Source organism: Tauraco erythrolophus, chromosome 1 (assembly GCF_009769465.1).
Source record: "Tauraco erythrolophus isolate bTauEry1 chromosome 1, bTauEry1.pri, whole genome shotgun sequence".
NCBI classification, from domain to species: domain Eukaryota; kingdom Metazoa; phylum Chordata; class Aves; order Musophagiformes; family Musophagidae; genus Tauraco; species Tauraco erythrolophus.
Genome location: NC_141465.1, coordinates 34,953,616 through 34,966,041, shown reverse-complemented (window position 1 = coordinate 34,966,041; position 12,426 = coordinate 34,953,616). Strand labels below are relative to the sequence as shown.

General features: G+C 39.1%; 1 protein-coding gene across 2 annotated transcripts in view; it reads left to right on the top strand.

The window, feature by feature from the left end:
* Nucleotides 1-12,426, top strand: part of DSCAM (DS cell adhesion molecule) — a 420,787-nt gene that overhangs the window by 361,238 nt on the left and 47,123 nt on the right. For both annotated transcript variants that reach the window (XM_086608220.1, XM_086608229.1), the window contains 5 exons: nt 1,321-1,438; nt 2,265-2,428; nt 5,714-5,812; nt 6,387-6,575; nt 9,201-9,491. In XM_086608220.1, coding sequence (XP_086464346.1) covers nt 1,321-1,438; nt 2,265-2,428; nt 5,714-5,812; nt 6,387-6,575; nt 9,201-9,491 — 861 coding nt within the window. The remainder of the gene's footprint in view (nt 1-1,320; nt 1,439-2,264; nt 2,429-5,713; nt 5,813-6,386; nt 6,576-9,200; nt 9,492-12,426) is intronic.

Here is a 12,426-nt window from a genome sequence, read left to right as displayed (position 1 = left end):
AAAAGGATTAATAGTTAATTTTAAATGAGTTTTCAGGCTTCATGTTACAAAAGGAATTTTGCATGGAACAAGAATTCGAGTTTCTAAACACCATTGCTAAAAATGCATTGCAGCTACTAGGAGCAGTCCATATGTGTACAGATGTATTTCTTAGATAGTCACAGCTGACAGCATCTCCTGCTGCTTTTTGAAGAGTACCTAACCTTGACTTTGCCCGTTACTCTAAGTCTTTAAACTGCTACTTCTTGTGTTTTCAGTTAAAATTTTGACCAGAGAAAAATACCTCTATAAGCTTAATCTTCAGCAACACTTGAAGATAACATAGACAACACCATCTAAACTACTCATATAATTTATGAAATCTTTTCTTTTTATAAATATCTCAAGTCCCACTGCAGCCTACTCAAGTAATTTCACTTAACTCTTCAAGGCCTGTTCTTTAATGCATGATTATTTTTTTTTCTGAGATTAACTGTCCTAGTTATATTTGATGCTGGCTCTCAATTTTATGCTTTTCTAATTGGTGCAAATATAAATTCTGATCTCTGTACATGGCTGAAGTAGATCAGAATTAAAAATACAGTATTTCATGTATCTGTATTCAGTGTGTGTCTTTGAAATGTATATTTAGGGTCCAACAAGAAGTCTATTTCTGTCAAGGGTTATTCTTGAGTAATAACATAAAATAAAGCTATAACATAACCCTAGTATTCCTGTATATTATAATCTGAAGCTACAGGAGCGATATTTTTGTTGATATATTTAAGTGATATGAAAGCTGACACAAACTAGACTGACTTAAGAGTTTGTTCGTATTTGTGGGCTTCAGATAGTCTCTTTGCAATGTACTAACGCATTCATACATGGAGGTTTATTTTGCTTAATACCACAAATATTGTAAGAGTGATGTATCAGTAATTTAGCTTTCGTAAGATACCTGTCTACTGTGGACACTTCCTGCTGGAAACTTGAAGAGAAGCATCCCTTGGACATAATTTTAATCCATAATTTCTAGTATGAAATATATACAAATCGATACAGACTATCAATAACTGGTTTTGCTCTTTTTCTCCACAAGGATTCTTCTAGTCTTCTGCCTCATCTCTCTTTTAGCTACTTGCCTTCCAGATGCTAAAACTATAATATTTGTGCTTGAGTAAGTGCTTATACTATGAGTTAAAAAGAATTAGTTTCCTAAAAGAACAGCTTGAAACAGATTGGTTTGGTTTTCCAAATTTAATTCTGGATGTCTGTGTTTCCCTTCCAAAGGCTGTATGAGCAAAAACCTCATTTCAGCCTTTCTTGCTCTCTCTTGCTCAGCTCCTGCCAGGATTTTGACATTCAGTGGCACGGTGACAACTCCCTGGATGAAGGACATTGTCCTCCCTTGCAAAGCTGTGGGAGACCCAGCTCCGACAGTCAAATGGATGAAGGATAGGTAACCAGCAACTAAATGTATAGCTCAAATAAAGCCCATTTGTTTAAAATCCTGAGGGCTGCAATGTGGGTGATCCTGGGTGACTGTGTCAGGAAAGAGAAGGACTGTTTGCAGGAACTGCACACAGTCACAGTAAATAAGGAGTTCAGAAATTCCTCGAACTAAAACTCATTGGCTGTGGTGATTAGAATGTATCAAAAGAGAGGAAATGTTATGAAGAAGGGCTAAAGGTAAACTTTCAAAATGTAAAACCTAGGGATCTTTTCTGTTTAACTTCAGGCACGCAGAACAGTTTTAGCCAGAGAAAGCAAAATGTCTGATGCATTGAATCATGCTGTGGAGTGCAGCGTACCTGTCTTGCACATATCTTGTTTTACATTATTGTGTTTTGATCTTTAGTTTCAGAGTTTGACTCACTTGGAAACACACATGGAAAATAATTTTCATCCAAGCACTGTGTAAGCAGTGATACTGCAGTGCTATGAAACCATCTTGTGCATTGGTACAAATCGCTATTATAAAAATGGACTTTGTAGACAGCAACTGCCTTTACTCTTATTCTGGCAGTTTTATGAAAGAGCAGATAGTTAAGGAAGGAGTGAATTTCCATTTTCACTCAAGTTGAGGCCAGGATATGTGCGTTCTTTAAGCAAATGGCAGATGTTTCCCAACAGATAATATTCCTTTGCTGTCTTCATTAAAGAGGACACCCCTCTCCCCCTTTTTCTTTCTTTCCATTCTTAGTTGCTTCAAAAAAAAAAATCCAATTCTGAGTAATTTTGATTGTAACTTCTTTAATGTATGCACTTTGTTTCCTGTGAGGTAGTAACGGGACACCCAGTCTAGTGATGATTGATGGGCGAAGAAGCATCTTTAGCAATGGCAGCTTTGTCATCCGCACCGTGAAGGCAGAAGACTCTGGATACTACAGTTGTGTGGCCAGTAACAACTGGGGATCAGACGAAATAATTTTGAATTTGCAGGTACAAGGTAAGACTATTTGATCTACCTCCTAATTGTTATCACAGCTATTAACTGCTATGTGCTGGTAATGTGTAGGTATGTCTGTTTGCAGGTGTATGTAAAACATTAGTATTAATGTGTATTGATACAAATTTCATTCTTCCAAATTAATAAGTTAAAATATTATGCAGGTCATTTCGACTCAGCCATCAACATTTTATGATATAGCAAATGTTTTCCTTTTGGTGAAACAATTCACACGCTTGCAATTGGATCTCTATGTAAACTTTTGTAGGATTGACAACTGAATGTTTGCATTCAGTTATTTTCTAATTCTTCACAGAGAAAATAACAGCTTACACCTTCTCCTTACAAATATTACATGTATCATTTAAATATTGAAAAATTCAGAAAGAGTGAAGGCCTGTACTTTAGCTTCTGAAAAAGGTATCAACAGAAATCTGCCTCTGTTTTGAGACCTTGGACAAAAACTTTGTTATATCAGAGCAGAATTTTATTAATGGAGAATATGAGGAAGCATTTAAAATGAAACATCAGTACACCCTCAACTAGCGCATATTACTAGCTACTTTTTATATGCATGTTGAAATGTATATAATGTATCCATTATGGTATTGATATGTATAAAAACAATGACAACGTAGGAATACAAATTAACAGTAACATGAAGCAAAGCATGTGTATCACACACCAAGAATTCACTGTGCAGGAGATTTCCTTACTTGCTTACACTACAGCAGATCTTACAAGTGCTTCAGTTGACTGTACATTGTTGTACTGGCGGGAAACAAATATCTGAGTTGGGAATATGGGCCACGCTGTGGTCAGTCACTCTCCTGTCCCCTGATACGCAATCTAAATTCCTAGCGCAAACGTATGAGAACACAGAAAGAGAATGTTTCAACCGCAGTCCATCTCTCTGTGCATAAATTGTTCCATTAAGCCCTGAAACAAATGCTGTAGTGTATATTAACTTACCTACGATCCAACAGATCCTAAAGATGCTCTTCTGCAATGTTTGGATCACGACCACAACGGGAAGTAGGGAGAGAAAACCCTATCAAATGGAAACCTTGTATTTATATTTCACTAGGTACATTTGTAATTGCATATCCTTGCTGTTACTGAACTGCAGTAACTAAAAGCAAATCAATATTGCTTCCCTGAGGGACAGAAAAAGACTGACATTTAATGTGTGGGACCACCATCTTTTGTAGGTAGGGTGAAGCTGTGATGAAAGGTTTTACATTAAATCTTTCACAGCGTAGTGTGTATAGTCTCCCTCCATGGAATCAGCCAAGTCAGTCAGAATAATGGAACAAATCCATCTCACATAGGGAATTTTCCTTTAGAATATAAACTGTCTTTTTTGTTTTCTTCAGTACTTTCTAGCCCTGTGAGGGCAGTAAAATCATCTTCCCTTTGAATTAGTCCACAGCTGTAAACCAGCAGCCTCCACTTCATATCAGCAGTTATTATTTTGCAGTCATCTGATGACTTGCACGTGAGCTGCAGCAGAGGGCTTTTCCTGGAGTTTCCCTCTGCAGGTAGAGCTACCCCTTAGGCACAGGCAAAGCAGGCAACATCCTCTGGCAGCTGACTGCGGGACACGACGAAGCATCTGGACTGCCTCGCTTATGGGCTGGTGTCTGTCAAGCAGTAACTACGGCAGGAAAATGGCAGCTCCTGGCAGCAGCAGTCACTGACACCACCCCTCCCTTCCCACTCCTGCAGTGGCAGTGACCGGAGGAGGTGTGACTTTTCTGACAACTCTTCTCCCTGACTTTCCATCCCAGCTTCTCAGATCCCTTGCTATGACAGACATTGTCCATGTCTCACTCCTTCTTGAGGCAGCAAAGCTTTATTTTCTGTCTCTGAGGAGCTTGGAGTAACCTCTAGTAACACTTGCTGAGAAAATAATCTGCAAGACAAGCCAGACAGTGCTGCTGTGCATGACCAGAGCAGTACAAAGGATTTGAAACAGGAACTTCCCTTTCTCCTCCTTTCATTTTCTGAACCTAGAATTGCAGATGTAAAGCACTTGGTTGAAGTGTTAGTAAACACTTACCCTTCAGGGCTCTAGTCCTAATTTGACCAGCTCTTTGGAGTTTCACCTGCCATTCATCTCTATTTTAACAAACGTTATCCTCCACGGCCTTACTGGTTTTGTGCCATGGTACTGGTTACCTCCCTTGTACATCAGGACTAGCTAAATGATTCATGCAGAATTCAAAGATGAGCTCTCCAGACTATAACTAGGATATGATCATACTGGCTCAGCAGACACCTTTTATACGATAGACTCATGATAGATTTGTCAAGGTGAAGAAAAAGCTGGCTACTTTGCCACTTTCTGCCCCTGAATGTTGAGCTCTGGAAACCCAACCACTATACACTGCTGCAATTTGGAGTCACTTAGGCTGAAGCTAAACTATCCCAGTTCCCAATCCCATTTCCAGTTCCAATTCCCTTTCCTAAATCCCAGTACCAGTTCTCCCTACCCTGGACAACCTGTTGGGCTGTAGCATGGCTCCTTCTCTGCCCTTCCATGTTAGATTTTGCTTCAAAGGAAAGTGAACATTGGGCAGTGGATGGGAAGTGAGACCTCTGACTTATTCCTGCTCTCAGTCAGGAGCTGGTCCTGAGAACCATGTGATTCTTGTGTCCCACAGCCATAATGTTTATGGGGAGGAGCAGAACTGAAGGGTTTCCAGGTTTGTTCAGCCTTTGCTGATAGAGTTGTGTTTTCTTTATAGCGTCAGATGGTGTGATCTGGAAGAGGTATAGATCTTCCTCCAGTCACAAATCTACCTATGCTACCTAGTTGACACTCACAGTTGCAGAAACTCTTGTTAAGCACTATTTTTTTTTTTTGCTTTTACCATAATAGCCTGCAGACACATACATGAGTAGAACATCATTTGCAAGTAGACATCTGTTTCCCACCACTAAAAATTCAAGTTCTCCCTAAAGCAGATGTAAAAAATAATGAAAAATAATGGTTGGGTAGCTCAGATGCCATTTAGATCTGATAGGACATATACGAAAAAATCAGAGAAAAGCAAGGATTAAGAACTGAAAGACAAAATAGTGTAGGAAATTAAATATGAAAAATGAGAGCTCGTCTGCTCTTGTCTTAACCAAGGATGTCAGCTAAACAGACACTTTAACAGAAATCATTTGCATTTTTTGTAACTCAAAACAATTGTTTGATAAATGACTATTAGAAGAGATTAAGATCACATCTAATCATTTGAATCTATTTTCTATTTTTAACTGTTTCCCATCTAGTTCCACCAGACCAGCCAAGACTCACTGTATCCAAAACTACATCTTCCTCTATCACTCTTTCCTGGATACCTGGTGACAATGGTGGCAGTTCTATCCGAGGTAATATAATTCAGGTTAATTGCAACTACTTCCTAAATTATCATATGTTGATAGGATTATTATATAATTATGAATGGCTACAAAAAAAAAAAGAAAAACAAAGCAATCTATACTGCTGTCAGTGCTTAATGTGCACCATCATGGTGATAACAGCTTTCTGTAAATTGCAGTTTCTCTTTGTGGTGGTTTAATCACAGATTTAATCACTTTCTTCCAGCGTACCCTCAGCTGTTATGACAGTTACTCTTTCTGATTTTCCAGACATGTAATCTCTAACCATTCATTTTTGAGGGTTCAGGTTCATCTTCTGGTCTTTGCTGCTGATTGAAGGATATTTAGAAATATATCTCTCTTTTTTTTTTTCCTTTGAAAAGATCATAAAAGTGGTATTTAAGCTGTTGTAAGGGTAGGCAAAATGTATTTTCTGGTATCTTTTAGTCAGAGGAGAGCTGTATGTCTTCTTGTGCATGGGATTTTTCTAGCTTTATTAAGTCTTTAAAATGACTTGTAATTTTACCCGCAGAATTTGAGGTTTGTGTCTGGCTTATCACTGCCATCTGTGCTTTTCCTCCAGGTTATATTTTGCAGTACTCGGAGGATAACAGTGAGCAGTGGGGTAGTTTTCCCATCAGCCCTAGTGAGAGGTCCTACCGTTTAGAAACGCTGAAATGTGGCACCTGGTACAAGTTTACTCTAACTGCTCAGAACGGAGTGGGGCCAGGACGTATCAGCGAGATCATTGAGGCCAAAACACTTGGAAAAGGTATGTTGATTTCCATCCCTTTTGCTTGTTTAAAGTTGTTGCATTCTCCTGTGGATCTTGGTTTGATGAGAAGACAGGCTCAGGTATTTTAATATTATTGGCTTTGGAAACATTTCCAGTTGTGTCCATGCCGCAACAGAAGAGACTGTCACTGCAGGACCTGAAAAATGTACCAGCTGACATTCCTTCCTTGGGAAGAGGGTGTGTCTACTATCATAGGCTATAGCAATTCCAGCTACTGCTATTGCCATAAGGAGATTGTTTCCTCTCCTGTTGTAAAAATTCAGGATTTTGTTTGTCTGCATGTTGACGAAAGATAAGGAGTATATTTATGTTTAGAGAAAATGGAGCCAATGTCTTATTTCTGCCCCAAGCTGATATTGCAGGAGCTGTACAAGTAGCACTCTTTGGAAAGAATAAGTGTCAAAAATAAAGGAAAAGTTTGCTTAAAGCTCTGCAAGGACAAACAGTGAACATTTGTGGAATTCTTAGCTAATTCGGCAATGGGTTCTATGGTCCCAGTTGCTGAGGGTAGTTCCACATTGCCAGTATGTATCTGAATTATGAGCAGATTTTGCAACAGACCTACTTAAAGAGACACTTTAGAAAGTCTTACCCCTAAGATGGGTGTCGGTCTCTTCTCCCAAGTAACAAGTGATAGGACAAGAGGAAGTGGTCTCAAGTTGTGCCAGGGGAGGTTTAGATTGGATAGTAGGAAAAATTTCTTCACCGAAAGGGTTGTCAAGCTTTGGAACAGGCTGCCCAGGGAAGTGGTTGAGTCGCCATCCCTGGGAGTATTTAAAACGTGTGTAGATGCCATCCTTAGGGACATAGTTTAGTGGTGGACTTGGCAGTGCTACGTTAATGGTTGGACTAGATGATCTTAAAGGTCATTTCCAACTTAAACAATCCTGTGATTCTATGATTCTAAGTCAACAGAGTGGAATAGCTTTGCATAATGTTCGGAAGATCACTTCATCTTGCATCTCTTCACCGATTGTAAGCAATACTCTGATTTTGGAGCAATTTCATAATAAAGATAGTTTACTGTGATAGGTACATCTGCCCTTCTTTATGCTATTCATCACACCTGTGCTGTTGCAAATCTCCCAAGCCTCATAGCAAGGTGGACATGTCATTTGACACCCAGTGGCATAGGGAAGAGCTGGTATATAGTAGACGTGATTAGTATGACTTGCTGAAGCTCAGGGGAGACTGCAGATCAGCTGTGTACATGTTGAGATTATCAGTAGTCAGGGAGAATGATTTACTGACTTTAAAGAAAGGGACATTTAGAGAAGGAGAAAATGAGTGTTCTGGTTTTCTTTGCATGAAGTGTAAGATTTACAGATGCTTTAGGTAACAGCGAATGGTTCAGGAGAAAGCAGATCTCCCAACCTTTGGAGTTTCTCTGGGACTTGATATACATGCCAGGAAACTACCTGTGTTACGTTTACTGACTGAACCAGACACTGTGTGATTTAGAATGCCTAGATCATTCTCATTCATATGAGAGCTCCAGAAGCATCTCTGTCCAAAGCTATTAACAGAGCCAGTTGAAATAATTCATAATACATGGCAGGAATCACCAGTTTCTTTTAGATTCCTGTAGAATTTAGAAAAGAGAGTACATTTCAGTGTATCTTGTCAAGGCACAAGAATGGCAAAAAGACTCTCATAGGATAAGTTATCCTTTATTATATAGAATAAAAAAGCACATTATAGATAACTTTCATCACATTAGGTGAAACTTCCAATAGTAAAAATATTTTGTTTCTGCTAAGCAAATAGCAATAATACTTTTAAGTGCTCTACAGTAATATTTAATATAAATAACATTTATTGATGACCTGTCTTGCCCACCTATTGTCATTGTTTCAATTCTAAGTTGCCATTTTTAGTTACTACTCCTGAATTATGCAGAACTGACAAAAAACTTTAATGTATATATCAACAGAAACCAACATTTGATCCCAAAGCAGGACAAGTAAATAGAAATGTCATCCTCTTTCTGAATGGAGACATCTTGACTCCCAAATGCAAATTTCAAAGTATATATTGTTTTCAAATGTATTGTATGCCATGTCAAGGTAGTAATATTTTTTTAGAAAAATGATTTTTACTAGCAAGTTCTTCAAAATTGTTATTTTCTGCAAATGAATGCCTCTGTACTCTCAAACAAAATTGTGTTCAATTCCACTTCAAAAGAAGACTAGAGCAGCAGTGGACAATCTTCAAGTGTATTTGTCTTCTGTTGTATTTCTACATGGTGTTCTGAACTCTTTCTTTTTTGCATAGTAGTGGGCAGAAGCATTTACTGATATGAAGTGTCTGCACGAGATTTACAAGTTGTCTCATACCAGTCCATGCAAACCAGCAACTCAGGCCCATGCAGAGATGTATGGATATTTATTTCACATATGGATTTAAAAATCTACGTTTGTGAGTCTGGCACAAAGTGTGAAAAAAACATTTAAGGGATGGCAGGGAAAAGTCGAATATAAAAACATTAAGTTTAAGATGAAGTTATGATTGTCCTAGAAATTATTCGCTTGATTTTTTATTTTTGGGGTGCTGTATCTGTAATACTTAAGCATTTCACTTGAAATATATCGTTGCATCTAGAGCCACAGTTTTCGAAGGAACAGGAACTCTTTGCTAGTATCAACACCACGAGAGTGAGGCTGAACCTGATAGGCTGGAATGATGGTGGCTGCCCCATCACCTCCTTCACCCTGGAGTACCGGCCATTTGGGACAACAGTCTGGACAACCGCTCAGCGGACATCCCTGTCAAAGTCCTACATTCTGTATGACCTCCAGGAAGCAACCTGGTATGAACTGCAAATGAGAGTATGCAACAGCGCTGGCTGTGCAGAGAAACAAGCCAAATTTGCAACACTCAATTATGATGGCAGTAAGTATATCTTTTTATTTCCAGGTCTGAGATACTGTTTTTACTCTAGTTTCTTATGTGATTTTTTTGCTTGTCTGTCTTTCTTTTTTCCCCCATAAAACCCTTTTTGAATCTGCTAGCCATGCTGACAGAGGGGTAACAGTCTCCAAGACATAAAATGCCTACTGATTTCATGACGATGGGCTGCCAGGCAGAAAATAGGAATTGTTTATTTGTCCTCACTGAGGAAAAGCTCTAGCACCAAAGTCAATCAACCATGAGATACGTAACCATAGGACACTAGATGTCATTAGTTCCAGTGGTCACAGAAGCACTTGCTAGTATTTCATGCATCTCTTCCATGAAATTTTTGTCTCACATACAATTGGTTCCTGCATCCATTCACAGCAATGACTGGCCTTGTTGCTATTCCGTGCAATGTCCTTGTGACATAGCTCAAAACCCATTATATGACACAACAGAGCAGCTAACTAGCTTGTCTTCAGGGAAAGCCTCCAGACGACATCCTCCAAGGGCAAAGCAATGACGATGCTATTATCCCTATTTACAGAAAGGGCAGAGTGAAACTAACGGCCATGACAGATGGCTCTGTCATGCCCAGAAGCAGGGCACAGAGGATGAAGGAATTGTTGTATCCTGCCCTTCTGCCAGGGGTTACTGCCCACCCTGCAAAAGCCAGAACAGGAGGTCAAGAGCAAACTTGCCAATTTGTCAGTCACTCCAGCTCATATCCTGGCATGTTTATTGAAAGTGATGGTGGCACATGTGTGCTTCTGCTGGCTCTACAGTGGGAAATGGCTGCATTTCTGGCAAGAAGGCAGTACAGATGGCTCCAGATGGCAATCTTTTGAATTGCTCTAGTGTGAATTGTCAGAGCTTTTCCGGAGACATCCAGTGTAAAATTATGTTCTGTTGCCAGGGATATTGTGCTGTATTGTGCAACCACTTGGCGACATATGTACTGTTAAATTAGACAACAGGACTAGTGAGCAAGTTCAAACAAAAACTGATAACTGTCCAGCAACAGCACCAAATTGCTAATCATTCATAACTCTGTGTTGGTAACGCATGTCCTTGCCACAGTTTTGTCCCACTCAAACTAGCACTCTCCAGGATACTGGAGAGTATACTCATGTATGGCTCAGGGAAGAGCAAGCAATAGGGATAATTCCCAGTAAGAAGTGTGGGATATGAATCAGGCAGGGTTTAAACCTCAGCATTTTACATGTCCTCTAATGCTATCCCAGTCTTTGCGCTAGGTACTCATCAGTTCTTGCAGATAATTAACAACACATGCCCTTATGGCTCATCCATTTGCAAAGCACATTCCCTCATGGTTTTGTTAGAAAATATCATTTTGGTAAACTGCCACACAGTCCTCATGTTACTTCAGACAGTCTAAAAAATGAAGAGGAAGATTTTGCCTCAGCACTTTAGGGCCTACAGGAAACCAAGATCTAAGTAGTTACTGCACAAACACTGCCAGGTCTTGCCAGGTAGACTTAGCACTTGTTTTTACCTGTTATTTATTTACCTGTCAATAATAACTGTTTCAAGCATTGTGAGTTAATTTCTTGCCATTTCACTTAGCCCATCCTCTTTTCTTTCCAGTATTTTTCTACAGATAGCATCCAACTCTCAGTGATCTTTTTTTTTTTTTCACATCCACAGTTATTGTAACATACATATGGCTGGGGCAAACAGTCTTAAGCCATACCTTAAAAAGAGATGACATGAAAATGCAGGTCCAGAGCCTTAAACTCCCACTGATAGCAGTGAAATCAAATGTACGCTTACAATGAACTGATTTGAAGTGTTGTCAGACTCTGCTTTTTGGTTAGGTGATGGTGCTTACCTTGGTTTCACATACTGTGACCTGCATGCCATTTGATTTTGTGTATTGCTGTATGACATCTTTAAAAGTGAGAAATGAAACAGTAAAATATTTGTAGCATTAAATTTTCTGGGCCGCTGCTAGTGGTCAGCTAGAAAATTTTTCATTTATTGCATTGATGGTTTTGTTTGCAAGCATGCTTTACTGGGATTCTGTTGCACCTTAGAGAGGCAACATGATCTCAAATACTGACCCCAAGGTTGAGAAATAAAAACATGACTGGAAAAGCAAATTTCAGTTTTCAGCTTTTCTGAATTTGTTACATTTGATGCAAAACTAAAATGATAAGTTGGTTACTATTATTATCATTAATGAGAATTAACATAGTCTGTTCCTACATAGGCATTTCATAGAAGAACTATTTCAGTGCTTCTGAAGCAAAACTTGTCCCTACAGAGTCCAAGCTCCCCATTCATTTGTTCCTTGGGAAGCTGCATAGGCTTAAGGCACTTCAGAGTTGGAAACTGGAGGTTGATTAGAAATCAACATTTTCTATCAATGCTTCAAGCAGAAATTTTTGCTTTCATAGAGAGTGAATTTTTCATTTACAGAAAGCGTGCCAGTGGAAACTTTTTGGCCAGCGCTGCTTTTGAGTGCTAACCCTACCTCTACCATTGATTCATCTTGTGATGTGAGATTAGTGCCTTCCAGCTTCCAGGGGTCACAGCTGACCTTAGGATAAAACAGATACAGGACAGTACTTTGAAGATTAGATAATACTGTATGAAAGTTCTAGGATACCAAATGCTAAGAACAAGCTTAGGAGCTTTAGCAGTCTTAAGATAAAGCCTTTGTAAACTTTGTAGAAATCCTTGAGTTCTGTGGTCTTTCAGTCATTTTGTTTGGACTGCAGTAGCTGGTTGTTATCTGTGATAGAGCTCCTGAGAAATATCATGGCTAAGTATCCTTTACCTTAAATCTCTTCATGGTGAATTAGGTCAAAAGGTTAATGACAGATCTACGTGCGACTTTTTGCTTTCCGTTCATAGATATTTCAGCTAACCATTTTCAGCTTACAGATTTTATGACCTTCCCGCACCT